This window comes from Macrobrachium nipponense, chromosome 15 (genome assembly GCF_015104395.2).
Source record: "Macrobrachium nipponense isolate FS-2020 chromosome 15, ASM1510439v2, whole genome shotgun sequence".
Lineage (NCBI taxonomy): Eukaryota > Metazoa > Arthropoda > Malacostraca > Decapoda > Palaemonidae > Macrobrachium > Macrobrachium nipponense.
In genome coordinates, this window is record NC_087208.1 from 33,608,924 (window position 1) to 33,631,443 (window position 22,520).

General features: G+C 38.3%; 1 protein-coding gene across 4 annotated transcripts in view; it reads right to left on the reverse strand.

Annotated features, from left to right (window-relative positions):
• Nucleotides 1-1,464: 1,464 nt before the first annotated feature.
• The window catches only part of LOC135227072 (TBC1 domain family member 23-like), an 88,494-nt gene continuing 67,438 nt past the window's right edge, over nt 1,465-22,520 (reverse strand). For 3 of the 4 annotated variants that reach the window (XM_064266897.1, XM_064266898.1, XM_064266899.1), the window contains exons 9-16: nt 20,389-20,475; nt 19,790-20,003; nt 11,704-11,900; nt 10,282-10,470; nt 8,220-8,370; nt 7,757-7,889; nt 6,950-7,147; nt 1,465-3,652 (exon numbers count right to left, since the gene is read on the reverse strand). In XM_064266897.1, coding sequence (XP_064122967.1) covers nt 3,571-3,652; nt 6,950-7,147; nt 7,757-7,889; nt 8,220-8,370; nt 10,282-10,470; nt 11,704-11,900; nt 19,790-20,003; nt 20,389-20,475 — 1,251 coding nt within the window. In that variant the 3' untranslated portion in view covers nt 1,465-3,570. The remainder of the gene's footprint in view (nt 3,653-6,949; nt 7,148-7,756; nt 7,890-8,219; nt 8,371-10,281; nt 10,471-11,703; nt 11,901-19,789; nt 20,004-20,388; nt 20,476-22,520) is intronic. The other variant, XM_064266900.1, reaches the window with a different exon arrangement.

The window sequence follows — 22,520 nt, forward strand, 5'->3', positions numbered from 1 at the left end:
TAAAATTGATTTTTTAGTGTTCAGGTGGAAGTAAGCTGCTGCAAGTTTGGCTGCTCTGTGTTAACTGATGCTCAGGTGCAGGAAGTATAGAAACAGAGAGAGAAACAGATCTAGCTTCTGTCAGGAGGTTAAATGACACTGCAGTGTAATTCTCTAGAGAGGAGTTTTGCAAAACAAGGAATCAAAGCAAAACAAGGAATCAAAGGAGAGGAAAGCCAAATTTGACAAGAAAAAAAAATAATTAAACAAGGTGTTTTGTCACTGCAGATAATTTCATTAGAAAGTTTACAAATATAATCAGAAAATAAACTAGTTTAAGGGGAAGCAGACATGTAATGCAAAACAGTTCCTTGTGTCTAAAGTAAATATCTTGAGGCATCTTAAAAGTACACATACACTCAGTCTTGACAAAATGACAGCCAGGAACAAAAACAATGACCTCTGGCAAATGAACATGTCAGGGTTGTCCACAAGTGCCAGGTATAAAGACTGAAAGGAATTAAGATGTAAATCTAAGATAAGAGAAGCATGCTTGTTTGTCAACCTTAAATTGAATAAAATCCAATAGTAGTAGTTCTTAGAATTTAAATACTGCCAAGAAAACATTAAGACTACTGGCTTCTTAGTGTTTCCAGCTCAAACCTTACATAAAATATTTTATGACCTGTTTAGTGCCATTAGTTAGGTGAATGGAATTTCCAGAAAAACTGGATCATTTCTGGAAGAGTTCATACAATTTGTATGGGAGTCTACGGCTCCTGTATTTTGAGCTTCTGGGTGCTCTGCCTTTGTTTTTATTAGTACATACTTCAACAAAATTAAGATATAACTATCTGTTGAGAGCTTTATATACTGCATTAAATTCATACAGTGTGCATCAAAATTTTATATTATTTACTGAAACTAATACATATCAGCTTTAAATAAGTTCTTGTCTTTCTCTCGCTTTTCCATCATTCCCCTAGTGCACTGCTTTACAAATATGGCACCTGCATGGTGTAAGGCAAAATGAAAGGAGGCAAAGTCCTAAAATAACTCATTTTGAAATTATATCGGTCAGCACTCAAAACAACCACAGAACCTTCCCCAAAAGCATACCTTTGGGCTTCTAAAATATTCAAGTAATCAAACTAGTTCACCACCTAAGACAACCAGTTGCTAATTAGTCATCAGAATCAAACTAAGAAACCATTAAATTTTAGAATACACACAGCAGAATAAGTATGTCATCAGTGGTCTGATTACACTTAATGACAAGTCAACAATATAAAAGACAACTTACCTTTATTTTTTACTTCTATGCAAAATATGTCTTCCCATTCAGATAACAAAAATCAAACACTGTATACCCCTTGAATCTCCCTTCAATGTAGTCTTAATTTCCTAAGATCTGAATGAACTAAGATTTCAGTTTTTCTTGGATATTGATTGTTATACTACAGAGGATAGAAGTTACTTTACAGATCACGATATATATAATTTTAATGCAAAAGACACAACAAAGCCTGTTTTACTAAAATTTGAAAAGAAATTTTTACATGATCAGTTTCCTGTCCTTGGAAAAGGAACCCTAGGTAAATATTTAAATAAGAAATCAACAGGTTAGAGCCACATAAATTGTGAAATGAGGATAAAACACATATGAAAATATGAGTAATCCAGTACAACTCCTGTCACACGTTTTGGGATTCACTACTTTCATACTAAAATCTAGATTTTGTTCACAAGTTTCCTACAAAAATTAGGACAATTTTAGAGAATACAGATGATTAGTAACATTACCTGCAGATTGCAAGTTTAGTGAAAGGAATAGAGGAAAGCTGCTGAAAGGAAATTCAAACGTACAAAACTGGTAAGCAAATGCTGCCTGGTATACGACAAAAAAATGATGTTAACATTACCGTCATAAAATAATTGTAATGAAAATTCTTGTCAGTAAACAAATTTGTTAAAAGACTAATATTCTTCTCTATATTATATATAACAGTCTTTGTACAGTAATGATGCTTTCCCATAAACAAATTTAAGTTGGGCATTGTGCTTATTCAATGACAAAATTATTCTCTCAAACAAAAAAGATACCACTTAGTTTGGCAAATTTCCATCTATCTTCTCCCTTACATTAAGTATCATTCTGTTTAGACTAATTACTGAAGAAATCATGATAACACATTTCCCTAAGGATAAGTACTTTTCATTTAATGTAATATTGGCACACTAAAACTCCATTCATAACTAGTAGTATAGCTGTATGTCCTATCTCCCATGATATTCAATTTAAAATCCATTTTATTTGCATCATGTTGTGGAAGAAATTCTCAAGATTATACTGTACTTTATTTCTACAGTCACCAATCCAAACTTACCTAATTTTCATAAAGATACCATGTGAAGTTCTTATAAATAAAAGAAATATGTAAGTTGCTAAATGCCTAACCTCAACAATTTCACATTTTTTGAAAGGGGCACTTGGAAAACTTGCTTAATTGTGCAGGCATTTTCCTCAAGAAATAAGCTGGACTCTATCATTTAAAAATAAATATAAATGATACTTTTTTCCTTAAAGTTTTCTTGTGCACATCAGCCCCAAAGCAAACTAATAAAAGTACAAATAAAAAGGAAGTGCAATATTAAAAAAATGGCTGGGGGTCTACAGACTGGCCACAATTTAAAAAAATGGTAAAACCACAATTGCATGACGATTTTTCATCACAGTATGCAGGTTTTCAGATGACTCCAAAAAGTTACTTAGAAGCACTATGAAAAATTATAGTATCAAAAACACTAAAACAGCATAAACTATAAATGCATTTTCAAGTAATAACTGTATGACACTAATACATAATGATGAACAACTACTGGAACTCTCGGTTATCTGATTTCTCAGAAATCAAAATGATAAGAACAGAAGAAACCTACACTAAAAAAAATCTTCTCCCCTAAAACCACATGAGCTAAAGCAAGAAATCTTGACAAGCCATATGTAAGCCCAGTGACTTTTCAACGTTAATTAAAAGATAACTATCAATATATTGTAAATCTCTCTCTTTATATATATAATATATTTATATATACGTACTATCAAACAGGGACACTTCACCACCCAAGAAGAGGATGGAATTATTATGTATTATATACACAAGTAAAAAAATGTCTTGGAATGGAGGAATAAATAATCAGGTAGTCCTAAGAGGTACAGAGGTTTCATGTTTCTGTATGGACGTAAGACGTTAAGAGGAAGGAGAATGGAGTTGTGGTTCTAAAGAAGATATCAGCCAGGAATTGTAATGGAGGGAATTATACAACAGTCATCCTGCATTTTGTGATGTGCAGAGATTAGTTACAAATATACAGTAAACTTTCCTTGTCCTAGTAAAATGTCTTGCAAAGATACAAAACCAAGACATTCATTTTAATGATCATTCTTTACTTTTCATCTACTTTCACTGCTGACAAACATCATTTTTTCTTGACGTCTGAAATCTCTGTTCATGTTTATACAAATATGTATTAACTGAAGTCAATAGTAAACAACTTTTATGAAAAAACCAGTGCTGTACATGATGCCTACTAGGTCTTGGCAGCTTCCATTTGCTTCATTATCTGTTCTTTGATAACTTTGGTAGCTTCACTGGCTTTCGGTATGAGGAATCTGAAAAAAATAAAATGTTTAGTCATTTCAGGTCAGGTAAACTTTAACTACATCTTATGTTTTTGGTATGAGAACATTTAGTTGACACAAAATATACTGAAAACTATTCCATAACCTAGACTTACAATATACTGAAAGAAACTAGTATTTCATAACTTCATCTTTAGCATCAGCAGACCACTATTTGACAAATTGCAAAATAAATACTTAAATATATAAGATGAATCATAGGCTTAACATGCTGGTCAATTCTCAGTTCTTTGTTCTTATATTTATTTCTAATTTTTTCTATTTCTTATCTATTTTTCATTTCTTATCTATTCAATTATATAGGCAGACGTTTTATTTTTTACAAACAAGCACTCTTTCCCGTGGAAGGTCAGCATTTTTTTCATTTCGAGCAGAATCTCTTGTGACAAATAAGTTCACTAATATAAAAATATTGTCTCAGATTTATAATAAGAAAGGTAAACTATCATTGCCATGTACCTGCATGTAAAATAAAAGACAATTCAAAACTTTACTTATATGTGCAACCTGACCTGTTATGCTTTGCCATCCAACATATTGCTGTCAGCTACTCACAGCATATTTTAGTCAATATGACATTGTTCTTTTTAGCGTTAATTCTTCCTTTACAGTCTAAGTTTCCACCATTAAGTCTGGTCTTCCTCAGGTAAAGCCTAATAGACCTCACTAAGGGGAGCAAGTCCTCTCCATTATTGGTGACAGAAGATTAGTATGGCATGACAATAGGTGCACTGAACTGTCCAACTAGTTTGTTTGTTTGTTTGGTGTTTTTACATTGCATGGAACCAGTGGCCTGACTAGTAGTCATTTGGGCATTCTCCCACATGGGGGGTGTGCCATCAGTACCTTCGGCCCATAGCTGCAACCCCTTTCTTTCCTTTTATTGTACCTCCTTTCATATTCTCTATCTTCCATCTTACTTTCCACCCTCTCCTAACAATTGCTTCATAGTGCAACTGCGAGGTTTTCCATTTCAGCACTGAATGGCCTCACAGGTCCCAGTGCTTGGCCTTTGGCCTAAATTCCATATTCAATTCAATTTGGGCCTTGTCTATGGAATAAGGAGCAAGGGACACCTCGATTAAACAACAACCTCAAGTATGTTTAATGTTCCCAACAGTGCGCGAATCTTGCCAACCTGTCTTGAAAATGCAGCCACAAATAGAAAAGACTTCCATGAATGTGGGGTACAGCAAAATTGACTGATGTATGTCTTAAGGACCAGAGAGAGATCCCAAGTAGAACGTTTAAGTAACCCATCTTTCTGCAATGCTGTCTAAGACTCTTGAACTCCCAAAGAGAAACCACATCAAGCTTACAAAATTCAAACACTCATATTAAAAATGGAGTTCTATATCTCTTGCCAGTGGACACTGGCAGTGGAATATACTGGATCAACACACCTTGAATTACATCAGTTACAGAACTGACTCCACTTCGCCTAGCAGAAGCTGGTGACTGAAGTTCTACAAGACTTACTTGGCTGTACCATTCAACTCTGAAAACCTCATCTCTGGGGCATTGCAGGATATCCTCCAGAATTGAAGAACATAGGATATCCAGGTTGGTGGACTCAGTAGAAGTTTAGTCACCTGCAAAGCTTCTTCCAGTCAAGAGATTCAAGGGACTGTCCAACATCATGTACAAGTGAGATATCAGACTCATCATGTTTTTGGAGGTTTAAAACTTCTCGAACTTGGAGCAGGGGATCACTGGAATAATGATCCTCTACTAAGCAATAACTGGGAAACAATCAACAGCCTAGGAAATGGATGTTCATGATAATTGAGGAAGGTCACTAAGACATACTTGAGAACCTAAATGGTGTAAATTTAGAGTGACTAACTTCTGTCTGACAAACAAAATATACTGAAGAACCTGAGAACATTTAAGTCAAAAATAAATACCCATAACTTGAAGAAGGACCTACACAAGAAGGCACTAATAACAATGATTAAGCTGTCCCTTACAAAATTTTCACTAAATATAAAGGACATATTCTATACCCGTTACTGACTCATAACTGCATCCACTGCATTGATACAATATAGAAGTTTGTAAAGTCTAGAAAAAATGTTATTGAAAGATTGTCTCAAGCAATATTGGTAGTCTAAAGATTACTGGCAAAACATGCCCTTTCAAGATTTACTTCATAAATCAAATCGCCACCAAGCTCTTTTGTAAGACGTATTCACTCCAACAAGATGAAAAGATTATTTAATTTTCATAATAAAATTTATTGTTTGGATACTACTTCCCACTGTTAAAGATAGCTTATATCTCCTCACCTATCAGGATGGAGACATATATATACGCTATCTTTAACAGTAGGTATGATTCATCCAAAAAAATTTAAAATATGTGATCTCTGAGGAAGTAGGTAGGCCTTCCATATTCTCTTCATACTCATTTTTTCCGAGATTCATACTTAAAAGCTTTCACACAGCTGAGGAAAAAGGCAGAAATGACAGCAAAAACCAAGTTATGAGAGTAGGTCTCATCATTTCACACACAACTATACTTTCAGAATAATGGAAAACCAAGAGGATGTTGACCTGTCACGTGGTAGACCCTATCCTGAATTATCATCCTGCATATAAAATTATATTAATATTAAAAAAGAATCCTTTAACAGGTAGGAGTAAATGTTCTGACATAAATTTTAAGGAGGAGAATGCCTCTTTAAGACCCTGTCTCAGTGATCCCACCTGAAATTATTTATTTTAATCAATCTATATACTTTCTACACCACTTTGCCACAACATTCCAAGGTAACAAAGTAGAAGGGACTAATGCATTCATGTTGGCATATTTTTCAATGATTCTTTGTGGTTTAGATCCTTTGGAATTCAAAGGAACTTTGATTGTAATCTGCTGAACTAGGGCCCCCATTAACTAAACAGGCAGTACGTAACTCCCAGTAAAAAAGGATATGCACAAATTGCAACATCAGGTGTTTTACCAAGATTTCACAATTCGGAATACCATACATAAGCTTGAAATGACTCATCCTACCCACTGAGAAACTGTGCACCTATACAGTATAGTAGCCATTTTCTAAATTCCACAAGCACTAAAACTTTCACCATCAAGGCTATAATGCTTGGGCACACGACTCATCATAAGCCTTTGTAATCTACAGTTAATTTATGGATGTCCTTACTTTTCAAGTTCATTACAAATAAGTTTCTGCTAGTGTGAAAGTAGAATACAATTTTCCTTAACTTTCTTAGTACATAAAAACTAAAACTACGCTCTCCTACTTACCTATCCATATCTGAGATTGTGACATCGCCATCAGGTGAGGTGGTACCATACTTGAAGGTTATGAGATCTGGATGTCTTTTTTTGGAAGTTATCTTGACTATAGACGCTAAAGTTCTCCGTGCTGTTACGTGACCTTCTCCACTCTTAGTTTCGGACTCTCGTATCACAAAGAGAAGTGTATCCATAAGCAGGAGGTGACTGTTCAAAGAATAAGGAAACTCAGGTAATGATGATACAAAATAAGGAATGTTACCTATATACAGTATATGATTTATATACAGTAAAACCTTGTTTTAACTGTCTTGGAACAATGGACATCAGATTTAATGGACAAACTCCGGTCACAGGTAGTATAGCCTAAGATTACTGTTAAATTACAAAACCATCTGTGTATATGGTAGCTTTTGCAACAGCAGGTATCTTATGAAAAATTGGTTATGTAAAAATGATGTTATTACAAATACTGTATACATTTAAAAAATTATACTATGATTAATGGGTTTGTAATAAGAAATTTCAGATTGTAAGAATCTATAGAAACTGCTATGGAATGTTATTTCACTGCAATGTACTACCAAAACCTCTTTTTTTAAACTGAGCATTACATTAACAGTTCTTATTGTATACTTAAAAGCCAACCACAGTGTACTACCAAGTTAACCCATAATGTTAGTAGAAATTCTATCTACCAGTATCAATGAAGATCACTTCATATTAGTATAAACAAAAAATTTAAATACGTAAGCAATTTCAGTGTAAAAGCAGAGGTACTGAATTTTTAAGTAAATGAAATTTAATAAACCCTACCATTTGTACATATATCCATTTTCCTTAACCTGATGACATGAAAACGAGGAAATGACATCTGGTTTTTTCAGCCACTGAGTAATTTTCACAACTTCCAGAGGACTGTTTTCTCTTCCATCATAGCCACCAGGAACTGAAACAGAAGCAGGCAGGTTCACAGATAAGTATTACTTTGTAAATTAAACTATTTCAACATGCATACCATACATACAGTACTTTCACTCGTGAATCAATTTTACTCATATTATCTAAACCAAACAGCATTTTGGCTTATTAATTTCATAAAAACATAAAAGACATAATGTTACAATAATGCTAAATAACATGTTTATGGCAGTTTTGATCTTATGAACAAAGTAAAGAAAATGATACAGAATTTTACACAATGCATGAATAAACATATCAAAGCCTGACACGTTCAGATGGGAAACTACTCAAAACAAGTGCATCCATATTTACTAACCCTCATCATCATCAAATCCAACGCTAAAAACATCACCATGGTTACGATACAGCTTTCCACGATCCTGCGAACTCACATGACGATCAACAGTCACCCCTTCCCCATTAGGATTAGTTATGTATTCAACCAGCTTCTCTTTCATTTCTACTGACTGAAAAATAAAATCAATCATCAAATTAATTACAATGGCAAAAAAATAACTAATTACTCCTTTTTTTTTTTTTTTTTTTTTTTGAGAGGAGGAGAGAGAGAGAGGAGGAGAGAGAGGGAGGAGAGGGATGGAAGAGAGGAGAGAGGAGAGGAGAGAGAGAGAGAGAGAGAGAGAGAGAGAGAGAGAGAGAGAGAGAGAGAGAGAGAGAACTTACCCCACTAGAACACTATGACAGCTGTGTGAAATGTCCAAAGAAACTGATCTAGATTTTACTATTCATGTGCGCTCTATACATACCACTAGAGGTGAAATCCCTTGTAGCTATATAGTACATGTATGAAAATAAAGTAATAATTTTAAAAAACAAGAAATTCTCATATATAATTTTTTACTGGGTGAAGCTGTTACCAAAATTAAATTTTAAGGTAAATGCTTTTTGTATAATTATTTTAACCTCTATTTCTTTTACCCTTTATTCATGTAAAAAAAATATATACAATGCTATTTCACCTATACATGCACAAACAACTCATAGTTTGTTACTTCAAGTCTCTTCCATTATGTACTTCTGTACACTTGGCAAAGACTAAAATCCAAATTCTACACATGAAAACTAAAACATGCTATGTCAAACAGTTTACATCTCTTACAACTATCCCAAACTTAACTGCCCTCGGCTCTATTGAAACCCTCCTACCTTTGAAAAAAAGAATCACACTCATTTTCCACAAAAGATTAAAAGTCATTTAAATCAAGTACTTACTAGTTAAACATGCTCATAGCAATTAGTGAGTCACTCAAGACCTGTTCCATTAGATTTGGTATCAAATGTAAAAATATGAGTATATTCTTAAAATGTAAACACAAACTTAAAAACTATATAAATTTTCATATTTATTATTTGGATATTTACATATCTACTGTTAAAGATAGCTTATATTTCCTCACCTGCTGAAGCGAAGATATAAGCTATCTTTAACCAAATGTAAGATTCATCCCAAAATAATGTAAATACTGTACAGGCACACACATTTTCCCTTACTCCACACATAATAGTCTCTCCATAATACGAACTCCAATTGTTGTCAACAGGAGCACTAAAATGTGAGAAACATGCTGTGCTCTCATCGTAACTTCTGTCTGGGTATCATTCTTATAATCTGGCCAATTTGTCAAGGTATGCATCAAGACCCTGGCATTATAGATGACAGCTTCTCTAACACACCTATTTTTCTTCTATCTACTCTCCAATGTTACTTTTTGAAAGGAAAGGATTAGTATGGCAGGCTTCTAGTAGCCCACAGTAGCCTATTCCAATAACTTTCTTGAAAAATATATCAAGGACAAAACTTTCTGAAATTACAGGTATCTAACAACCATGGGTTTTACTATATACCATAAAGATACTGTAGATATGAATTTCATGAAGCCATATTTACCATCCAGTAACCAAACTTTAAAAAATAAATAGCTTTTAAAATTTATATTATGTCAAATATACAAGAGTTCTAGATTGACTGTCCTCGACACAATGTAAAGCCTCTGAGCTTTTTAAAAGAATCTGATTCAATATCAACTTTACCTCAAAGGCCCCAATAAACAGGTATTTCCCATGAACCATTTTCCACAACTGAAGAGCTTTTTTCTGTTGTACAAAAAGCACTGAAGATTGAAGATACCAATTAAGATAGGAAAAAACTCTATTCTGGCTCTTGTGGTTAGTATCCTAAACAACAAATGGTTAATCAAATTCGTTAGTTAAACATGCCCATTACAATTATCAAGTCACTCCAAGACCTGCACCACAGTATTAGATCAGGTCCAGTAGTATGTAAAACACAAAAATATCTCAGACAAGTAATTCAAACAAATTTAAAATCATGTCAACAAAACACAGCCACTTTTCCACACCTCACTAGTCTCTCCAGATTCCAAACTTTGATTATTTTCTACTGGAACATCACACTGTCTGGGACATGCTGTTCCCTCATTACGAGTAACTTCCGTTGGGGCTTCATTCTTAGAAATTTTCCCCGTTTGTCCTGGTATGCACCGAGACCCTGACACTACAGAGGACAGCTTCTCAAACACAGCAGGGGACTGTGCAGGGGGCAAGTATCAGTATCATGTACAAAATAATCTCCTATTATCAAGTAGTCTGAGCCTTAACTATGCACTTATAATGGTACTCTACTGTACCTTGAGCTTTAAATCAATGGCTTTATTTTTCATGACAAAAGTATATATACTGACAAACATACTGTAATTATTTTTTCTTGTCATCTGCATCCTCACTTTTCTATTAAAAGCTACACATTACGTTTACTCTCCCTACGAACAACATCATATAATCTATACTTTAATGTCCTAATTGAAAACTTCCTAAGGCTCTGTCAATAAAATTTAGTTCCCTTTCTTTTCTATTTTAATCTTTTGAGCAAGGACCCTATAATTGCATATGTACACTTTTATATTACAGTATACATAACCATTTCAATTGTTACCTCTCAGCAAAAAAAAAATTGGAGAAGTAATTGATACCAGCTACCAAAAAATAGCTAAAACATGGATTACCCTTGGATAATCATATGAAAAATTAATTACTTATCTTATTCAAGATAAAAGATTAATTCAATGAAATACCAGATGATTCAATTAAATATCTGCAAATCTGTCAAAGAAAAAGAACTGTTGTAGATACTCTATGCATATATCTATTTTCTAACCACAAGCTGTAGCAGGCCTCTACAAGCAAAATTCATTTAGATAACATGACAAACATTACCTCCAGGTCAACCACTTCATAAGAACTTGAACATAATAGTAATTTCTGACTTACTAGCTTCCATATAATACAATAAAATTGTACCAGTGCTTTACCTCATTATCTTTGGCATTTCAACCTCAACAACCTTTCACTCAGAATACTACTTATAATTACAATAGGTTCAAATAAGTTCACACACTTGGCAAGTTAGTTGCGGATCCTGTTAAAGTCTGGTCTCTCCTTTCAATTTTTATACTACCTGTATTTCTGAAATTATTTTTTATGCAGGCTCTGATCTTCACATCCCTGATTCTATATATTTCCGATATCATTACCATTCCCTTCCAGATTTATTTTTCAACTTACTACCTACTCTTGTTTTTAAAAGTTTACAATACTTGGTTTCTTTTAAAACTTATCACTACAGATAATAAAAATGTAAAATGATATGAGTCTGACTACAGACAGAAACTCCCATGTCAATTAAAAGAATAAAAAACATCTTATTTATTATGCACAATCTTTTTAAAAGCTATATCAAATCAAATACAGGTAATGAAACATACCCTCATCTTGAACACAGACGAAAAGGATGAAAATTTGTTCATAAACGATGGTTGCTGCTTGGAGGTAACAGAGAAATCTTCCTGGTCTGCTGGCTCGGATGAATGGGATTGGTTGTCTGGGGCACACACAAGACAGTGTTTGGAGTCATGATCACTTAGGCTTTCATTTATATTGTGGACCAACATGTCATGCAGAGCTGAAAACAACAATCAACCTATCAAACATTTCTGATTAAGAGAGGAAACAGTAGCAAAAAACAAAAACAAAAACTGCACAAGTAAAGGAATGACTGTCAAACAGTTTCATGAAAATAGCCCTTCTCCTTCTTTCATGAAAAACAGCTGTTTTACCTTAACTATACTTCTTCAAAAAAAATTACATACATAGGTCCAAGGTTACTTTGTAATCAGAATTAAATGTAAGTCATAATATTCTGCTTTTTGTAAGTATATTCCAAACATTCTTAACCAACATCAAGTTTCTGTAAGGATTAATCAAAATTCAGGTATTGCAGTTATGGATGGTTTATGGTTTTACTTTATACTACTGAAATATAATCATATATACTTATACATAGCTACAGCATGTGATTTGTACTTGTTATCTACATTAATCCTTGCAGTATACTATATAAAAAAACATAACAAAATCTCTTAATCCATTCGTTTTCTTGAACATATATTAAAAACTCCATCCAAGGAGACAGAGTTAAGCAAATTTCTCTCTTTAAGATCATGACACCATGAACACAAAATAAGCAAGTAGTTCTCAGATTTCAACAAACTTAACATAATTCCATTTCTTACTTAAGACATAAACAACCAGGGTCTCTTTTTTTTTTTTTTTCTTTTTTTTTATCCCAGTGATAGTAGATACTAACAAATGACCGAATTAGAAAAAATGCCACCATCAAGAGCAGATGCTAAAACACCCAAGTGGCAACAGACAAAAGGTAAAATGATGACCTTTTCTTGAATGTATATGACAGCCAACTGTAAATATATTGTTGAATACTAGAGTGACCAAATAAAAAAAAATTGTTTCATATATGTACACATAACACTGTCAGGAACAGATGCTAAAATACCAAATTTGTAACTAATTTGTATTTTCATAACTAACAAACCTGAGGTCTTAACATTAGGATTTACTAGCGCCAAGCTGGAAACCGGTAGAATTAAAATTACACTTGTGAGATCCAGGGACTAATGGCATCTATAACCAGGTCACGGGGCATGTATACCCAGAATGCCCACGGCTACCTGTGACCCATCAGTTATATTTCTAACCCAGTTTAGACTGCTAGAGGGGGTGGTTCGAGGTGGGGGCTTTAAACTGTTAAGACCTCAGGTTTTTGTTAGTTATGAAAATACAAATTAGTTTACAAATTTGGTATTTGTTCAGTACACGAAACAAACCTTCGGTCTTAACATTAGGATAGACTTACTATTGGAGGGAGGTAAGTCTCTACAACTGACTGGAAGTTTGCCACCTTATCCATTTCCGAATATATGGGAAATTCTAGAGAATGGACAATGAACCTAGGACCAAAGATATAGCGGATCTATTGGTTTCCTCCCACTGGGTGTAGATACCATTCTACTGTTTACTCTTGTCCCTTGCGACTGGATCCACCTTCACCCCTCTTTCCTTATTATCCAGAGGGGTGTGTTGCTACTGAAAAGTATATCATCAGCTAAGATAGCTTCACAGTATGGCTGACCATCTCACCTGCATCTAGTCCGTTCCAGCACATGACGGTACTCTCCTTCATATTGCCCGTAGTTAAAGGAGTAGGAAGAAAGTAGTAAAGAAAAAAGACCAGTCATCCCATTCATTCTACTTTCATACCTTCATCTTAGACTAGACGCAAACTGACCCGCCAGGGGCACTGGATGAACTATATCACTTGTTGGGCCGCCACCACTGGACCCAAGGAAAAGGTGTCCAAGGATCTATGGGCAACATCTTTCAAATAAAATGAGGTGAAAGTTGTTTGGCGCTTCCACACGCCAGCTTTCAGAATTTTATCCACAGACATGTTCTTCTTAAATGCCAGGGAAGCACTCACACCCCTGATGTCATGAGCTCTAGCTCCCACCTGGCTATCTGACCCTCTGTCTTCTGCAGTATTAAGCATTTCTGATTGTCTCCCTTAGCCAAAATGATAATGTATTCTTGGACACTTCCTTCTTGTTCCGTCCTGTACTTACGAACAACCTCTGGCACCCCGGCCTGAGGTGCCTTGTTCTCTTTAAGTACTCCCTTAGTGCCCTGACGGGGCACAGGAGCATTTCAGCTTGTCGTTGTCTACAAAGTCTGCCAAGGAAGGTATGGTAAAGGAGTCGAATCTGCCGTCTACTATTGTTGGATTTTGGGTCTTTGCCACGAATTCTGGGACAAACTCACACACCATTGATCTCCAACCTCTCGAGTGCTTTATGAGATATGAGAGGCCATGTAGCTCCCCCACCTTTGGTTGAAGCCAGGGCCAATAAGAAGACTGTCTTCAGGGTCAGGCTCCTATCCGTGGACTGCCTTAGCGGTTCGTAAGGGGGTTTTGTCAGACTACTCAGTACCTTGGTCAGATCCAATCTGGGGGCTTTTAGCTCCTTTGGTGGGCATGACTGTTCAAAGCTCCTCATCAGCATGGCCAACTCCCATGAAGACGATATGTCCACTCCTTTCATTCGTAAGACTGAGGCTAGAGCAGCCCTGTACCCCTTCACTGCAGATACAGACATATGTTTTTCTGTTCTGAGATATATCAGAAAGTCTGTAAACCAATCACAGTATGCTGACCACTTCCCTTGGTATACTGTCGCAGATGATTTTCTGATATTACCTGCCATCTAGTTGCTGCTTTCTGCGAAAACCCTCGCTCTCGGAGGAGATACTTGACAGTCTCCACCCGTGAAGCGATAGGGACTTCACCGACTGGTGGTACCTCTCCACGTGAGGCTGACACAGAAGGTTGCTCCATGGAGGTAACATCTCTTGGCACATCTACTAGGAGTTCCAGTAGGTCTGGAAACCACTCTGCTTTCGGCCATACGGGGCTACCAGGGTCATCTTGAGGTTTCTGAGACCGCATTACCCTGTTCAGAACCTGAGGATTAGACAAAATGGAGGAAATGCGTACACGTCCAGATTGTCCCAGGGGTGTTGTAGCGCATCTTCTGCTGCTGCCTCTGCGTCCGGGACTACTGAACAATACACTTCCAACTTTTTGTTGTACCTGGTTGCGAATAGGTCTATGATCGGTCCTTCCCACAACATGAGCATCCTGTCCACTACCTGTTGGTGTAGGGACCACTCCGTTCCCAGAATCTGATCCCTGCGGCTCAACTTGTCGGCCACTATGTTTCTTTTTCCCGGAATATACCTGGCCTTGATGTCTACCAGGTTCTCTATAGCCCACTGGTGAAGTTGAACTGTCATCACATGTAACTGCCGAGAAACTAGGCCTCCTTGCTTGTTTATATAAGCTACTACTGTGGTGTTGTCTGACATCAATACCACCGAGTGTCCCTTTACTCTCTCCCTGAATTCTTGTAGAGCCAGGAAAGCTGCTTTCAACTCCAGCACGTTTATATGGAGTTCTCTGTCCTTGCAACTCCATTTTGCTGACACCATCAACTCCTCCATATGGATCCCCAGCCTTCTAGTGACGCATCCGAGAACAGCAAGAGGTCTGGGGAGGATTGTTGAAGGGGGACACCCACTGTCAGATTGTCGTCGTCCACCCACCACAGCAAAGTCTTTCCTCACTTCTGCCGACAAGGAATTTGCTCGTACGGGTGATCTACTGTTGGTGACCAAAACTCTTCATCCTCCATTGTAGGGACCGAAGGTGTAGCCTTCCTTGTGGTACTAGCTTCTCCAGGGAGGTTAGGATTCCCAGCACCACCTGCCACTGTCTTGCTGGCTGTGTCTGCTTTCCAGAAAGGCATTCACCACTTGTTTGCATTTCTGTACTCTTTGGTCTGTCGGGAATACTTCGGATTGTGTTGTGTCTATCACCATTCCCAGATATTCCAAATGTGACTTGGATCCAGCTGCGACTTCTGCTGATTCACCACAATACCTAGGCTGTGACAAAGCTGCAGGAGGGCCGCCCTGTCCCTGAGTAATTTCTCCCTGGACTTTGCTATCACCAGCCAATCGTCCAGATATCTTATCAGCCTGATCCCCTGAGCGTGCGCCCGCCCACGCCGACACGAGGGTGAACACTCTTGTAAAAACTTGAGGAGACGTTGTCAATCCGAAGCACAGGACCTTGAACTCGAAAGCTTTCCCTGCAAGACTGAAGCGGAGAAATTTCCTTGAAGACTGATGGACTGGTATCTGAAAGTATGCGTCCTTTAGATCGACTGTCAGCATAAAGTCTCCGATTCTGACTGCTTGTAGAACCGTTTTCGGAGTTTCCATCTTGAAACTGGTTTTTCCCCTTATAAACAGATTCAGCGTTGACAGGTCTATTACTGTTCCTCCACTCCCCGTTGGCTTTGGGGTACCAGGAAAATCCTGCTGTAAAAGCCTTTTGTCGGACTGCATACTTGTTGCACAGCTCCTTTTTCCATCATCTTCTTCACTTCGTCCTGCAGAATAGTGGCCTTCTGAGATTTGTGGGCATAAGTGACGTGGGGTAATGGTTGATCTGTCAGGGGCGGGGTTACCTCGAACGGAATCAAATACCCGATCCTGAGAACATCCACCACCCACTGCTCTGCCCCTAGTTCCTGCCACACCTTCCAGTGATTTGCCAGGCAACCCCCCACTGGTGTGGCCGAGTGATGGGAGGCGCCCATCCTATCTTCTTGAGCCTCTCCCCCTTCCCTATTGCCCCTTCTCTTGTTGTTTCTATTGAAAGGGCCGATGCGTTCTCCTCTTTGGGGAAGAGGGTCTTGTGACTCTATTAGGGATGCTATGTCTCACTGGTTTCTTTCGAGACACTTGCTGTTGTCTTCCCTCCAAAGGAATAGTTTGACTGTAGAGGTTTTCCTAACTGCCTGTTGCACCAACCTATCGTTAGTGTCCTACCTCCTTCTCTATCTATCGCTTCTTCCAGTATGACCTCTGGCAACAGTAGTTGCGATTCCAAGATATCCCCATTCCTCATTGCTAACAGGGAATCCAAATCCACATTGCGGCTTAGTCTAGCCAATGCTTTGCATCTCTCCTCATTAGCAGGATATTTGCCCAAACATTGGCACTTACGTTTGTCAGGTACGCAATCGCCTTGGACCCTGACTGTAGTAATCTAATGAACAATGGTTCATCCACTACTTTCCTTGTTGCTTCCGAGGATGCATTTTCGCCACTGCTGTTGACCAAAGGTCTAACCAGGACGCAGCCTGAAAGACAGAAGAAGCTGTTGCTTCTAACGTGGCAGCCTCTTGGTACGTCATCGAAGGGCACTCCATTTTAACCTGATCCAAGGTTAATCCAGGCCTTAACCTTACAACATTAGGGTTCATTTGTCTAGACAGCAAAGGGACCTTCGGTTGTCGTATAATATTTCCTTTGCTTTATCATTGGAGGGGGTAATAAATTTAAATGATCTATTAGATCTTAAGGAATTATCCCTCCCTGCAATCTTTGCGTTTACGTGTTGCAAGACCGATTCCGCATGACTCGAACAAGGCAATTCATACGACACCTTGGTATCCCTCTTTAGTCCAAACGCCATGTCAATTCCAGGAGGAAGCATACTGGCCGGTGTTTCTGTCTTCTCCGAAAGGCTATTGAATTGACGAATCAAATCAATAACCTCTGCATATGAGGCCAGAAACTCTTGGTTTTCTCCTTCCTCCGGCTCTAGTGTACCACTCTCCGTCACGAGAGATGATTGTCTCGCCTCTATCTTCTGACAGACGGCCCGGAATTCCACGGCCGCCTGCCCTACGGCGCGGCCTCTTTGATCTTTGCTGGCCGCTGTTGGCTCGATCCCAGATAGTCAGCAGGGGAACGAGAACGTCTCACTCTTTCTCTGCTCACGGATCTAGAGCGAGAATCTCGTCTAGATCTCCAAGATGAAGGCTCCCTTAAGACAGAGGTAAGTCGTCTTTATTAGCATTGCATCGTTTTCGAGCGTCGGCGAGCCCGGCCTCGGCCTTCTATCCAGACGGACACTGCCTTCCACGAACGTATCCGCCGAGGTTGCCAACTCTCTATTTTTCGTACTTTTGGAATAGGAGCCTTATCGTCCTTCGTACGTATTTTGAACGGCCTTACGGGCGAAACTGGGACCTGCATTCCATCCTCTGCTGCACCTTTCGCCGCCAACGTCGATTTTACCAGAGGTATCGCAGTTTTTGCGATCCGAACTGGCAACTCCGCCTCGGCCGCTAGCTCGCCGGCCGTCACCTCTCTCGCTTGTTCGGACTCTTGCGAACGGCTTCGTCTGGCAACCTTGTGCTTAATAGCCACTGATTTTCCGACCTTCTTGCTGACTTGGAAAAGACAGTCTTCGTCCGAAGAAGAGGAAGAATTGATTCTTCTCCTCTTGGCCCGAGGATCCGCTAGGAACTCCCGAATCCTCCTCCAACGCTTGACTGGCGCTCGCCGTGACGTTATCGGACTTAGCGATGACGCCGAACTAGAGGAAGAAGACGAAGAAGGCGAATCACACTTTCTTTTTGTCTCTCTTATTCATTCTCTCCTCTATATCCTGTAACTTCTGCATTACAGTTTGCATTGACGGATCAGAAGGCTATTAGCGTCTGGGAGCCGCGAAAAAGGCCGAGAATCGGTCTGTGACGTCATCACGCCTGCCATCTCAGAGTGTGACGTTATGTTGTGACGTCATCCCTCTCGTAGGGAGAGACTGAGAGGTTTCTGCTGGTAACCGCACGTTTGCTGCCAAATTACCTCCCACGTTCTGCATCGCTGTACAAATACTGAGTGGGATGGTGAAGCAGCGGCATTAATTCCCATAAATTGCAAGCCCGGGGGATGAGGAACATTCAGCGCTGCCGGACCCTGCTGGAACCGTGACGTCATATAATGCGCAAGCAGACCATCCAAGGTTGGTACGCCTGGTAGGCCTAGCGCTGACCACGTACCATCTAACCTATGCCGCGCGTAGCAGAGGAGCCTGGAACAAAGATGGCGGATCTCCCCCTCTACTTGCTGGGAAGAAAGGAGAGTGCAAATTATTCATAAAATTACCCAAGGCCCTCCCGACGTTTCGATACAGAACCGCTAGGAGAAACCGAAGGGTATGAGACAATTCAAAAGCAGGTGGAGAAACATATGGAGCAGCCTGGTTTATTACCGATACAAAAGAAGCCGGTAAGGTTTGGTCATCCAAAGATGGCGTCACCCCCTTTCTTTTGTATTGGCTTTTCCCATAGAACTTCTTCCACTGTTCCACCGACCAACCGCGACAAACAGAACACGGATTAGTAACCGTACATACGTTTTCCCTGCACCTACTACACGTTGGATGAGGATCCGTCGACACCGAGGTTAGGAACCTAGAACAAGGGAAGCCACTGACTCCTGGGGCATTCCTTTGTCTCCTCTTCGAAGCGGTAGACGATCCGATGTTGAGGCAAAATTCTCCATCATACACGTAATACACTCTTACCACACACTGATCACACTTGGAGAAAGAAAAGGAATGAAAAATAAAAAATGAAATGGATAAAGAACGGGCAAACTGAAAAAACCGGCTTTAAATGAGATAGACAGTAACACGTCTTATCTTAAAGGCGGTAGGAAAATAACTGATGGGTCACAGGTAGCCGTGGGCATTCTGGGTATACATGCCCCGTGGACCTGGTATAGATGCCATTAGTCCCTGATCTCACAAGTGTAATTTTAATTCTACCGGTTTCCAGCTTGGCGCTAGTAAATCCTAATGTTAAGAAACCGAAGGTTTGTTTCGTGTATGACAAATGCCTTTTTAGGTATAACACAAAAGGTAGATATCTCAACACCTAGATTAAACTATTCAACTTCCTTTTCTATTAAGATTATGTGATTACACACTTTATGGAGACCAGTAAAACTAATGACATGATTCATTTGACATAAAATATTAATTCAAAAGGCAATGAGTAATATAGAAAAACTTACCATGGTATCCCCCTTTGGCTAAACTGATGTACTGTGTATTTCTCTGTAAAAACGAAGCAACAACCATATGCACATACTGATCTTCTTGTTCTCTACCAGATCCAATGAAACACAAGTGCTGACCACAACCTGGGGTCTCTGATGCAACAGCTTGACGCTGGGCCATAAATAACCCTTGGACGGCAGTTTGAAAAGAAGCAGGATGCTGTAACATCTGAAAAAAGAAAAGTAAGTTTCAATCAATTCAACTGTCAAATAAACCTAATACTGAAGTACACATTACCAAGCTTACATATTAATTATGAGGGATTCCTAAGCAGCAGTTTGCTCGTAAGTGAAATATAAAAAAAAAGTGCATAAAACATACCACATTGTAATTCATCTCAGTTAAGTGCAGTTATTCTATGAAAGATTTTCTGGAAGTTCTACTATTCTCATTTTCTATCAATAAATCTGATCCACATAGGTACAAAAAAATAATGTCTACTGCATGTGAACATACAAACACCTGACACATGTCTCATAAACCACAAAAGCAAGATCACAGCCATCAGTTCAAATTATAATCATACATCTAGATGAAACAATAAAACACTTACCAAGCTTGAGTCCAGATGAAATGCATTGGGGAGATGGCCTGCATTATACTGATCAGAGGGCCTGCAATCCACAAGGAAAAACCGAACCTGTAATAAACCAATATCAAAAGCTTAATTTAAAATGTTGATTGAAACATTCGAAGGATTATAACTTTTAAAACAAAAACTGTTATTACGGTAAAATTTATATAACATCTGAGATCGATTTTGGGTAAAACTTTAGTTGCAAGGCCTGATTCCTGCCAGTCACCAACCAGGACAGGTTACTGTTTTTTTGGGAGTTCCACGGGGCCAAAGCCCCCCTGGCCAGGTCAGGGCACATTGCATTAAGTTAGGTTAGGTATAGGTAAGATCTGGTTAGGTCAGGACCTGGCATTATAGGAAAGGTTATGTCTATTTATGTATGATGAACCTGTCCATGTCGACAACTGGCAGGAATCAGGAAGCGCAACTAAATTAAAGTTTTACCAATTTTGAAAATCACAGAAACATTACGAGCTAAAATGTTTACAAAATTTAACATAAGAATGCCACACTTATATTCAGCTATGTACGTACTTCCACTTATAAATATGGAAATCTGGGACAATCCCTATCATCTAAATACTTCTCAACTTATGAACTGTTTAGCACTTAATAAAAAAATATGGCTTACTGAGGACAACCTAGTACCCTAATATAACGACAAATATGTTTCATTCATTCTAATCTTCAACTGAGGGTACAAAAATGACAAATTTTTAACTAATTTGTATTTTTATAACTTACAAACCTGAAATCTTAACATTAAGATAAATACTCAGTGCCAGCTGGAAACCGGTAAAGTTTAAAATAATTGTGTACGCAAGGGACTATTGGCATCTGTGCTTGGTCACGAGACATGTGGAGCCACTCACATACCCCTCATTAACTCGTGACCCCGTTAGTTATTCTTCCAATCCAGGTTAGTTGATAGAGGGGTGGTTAGAGGTGGGCCTTTGTATGTTAAGACCTCAGGTTTTTAAGTTATGAAAAATACAAATTAGTTAAAAATTTGTCATTTGTTCATATACAAAACAAACCTTCGGTCTTAACATTAGGATAGACTTACTCTTGGTGGGAAGTAGGTACTATTAACCAACTGGAAGTCTGCCACCTTTGATCAGTTTTCTGAATACTAGAATTCTACGAAACAACTGACCAGTATTTCTGAATCTAAGACATATATGAATATCATAAGAGTCAGACTTCTGGGTTTTTACACAATGTCATAGTTCATTCCGTCCGAGGAAGATAAGATCTGTTCCACTAACAAACCAATCCATCCACTCATGTAGGTTTGTATCATTCCTCTCCCCCTTGCTAGAGAGGAATGTCCTGCTACTGATAGGTACCTTACTGATACTAACCCTAACAGTATGGCCACTTCACTCACCTGTACCTTGTCCGTTCCAGCTTATGATGGTACTCTCTTCTTACTGCCCTAAGTAAAGAAGGAGACAGAAATTTGAAAAGGAAAGAGGCCAGTTAACCCTTTAACGCCGATTGGACGTAATAAACGTCGATATAAATTGTCTGTTGGGTGCCAGTTGGACGTATGGTACGTCGATATAAAAAAGTTTTTATTTAAATTCGCGGAAAAATAGTTAATAGGCCTACTAGGTGAAAACTTTTGAATCACGCGCCTTGGGGGATGCTGGGAGCTCACGGATCAAGGCGTTGTTTTGTTTACAATCGTTACCCAGGCGCGCAAGCGCGAATTTCTTTCTTCTAGCACTAAAAAGTATCAGTGACACATTTCAGAAATTATTTTGTCACTTTGACATCATTTTTGCACCATTTTATATTAGCCGTTACATGGAGTATATATGAAAATGTGCGCAATTTCATGTAGAATACAACAAAAAACAACCAATGGTTGTAGCTTTTATCGGTTTTGAAATATTTTCATATAAATAACGATAAGCGCAAAAATTTCAACCTTCGGTCAACTTTGACTCTACCAAAATGGTCGAAAAATGCAATTGTAAGCTAAAACTCTTATATTCTAGTAATATTCAATCATTTACCTTCATTTTGCAACAAATTGGAAGTCTCTAGCACAATATTTCGATTTATGGTGAATTTATAAAAAAAAAAATTTCCTTACGTCC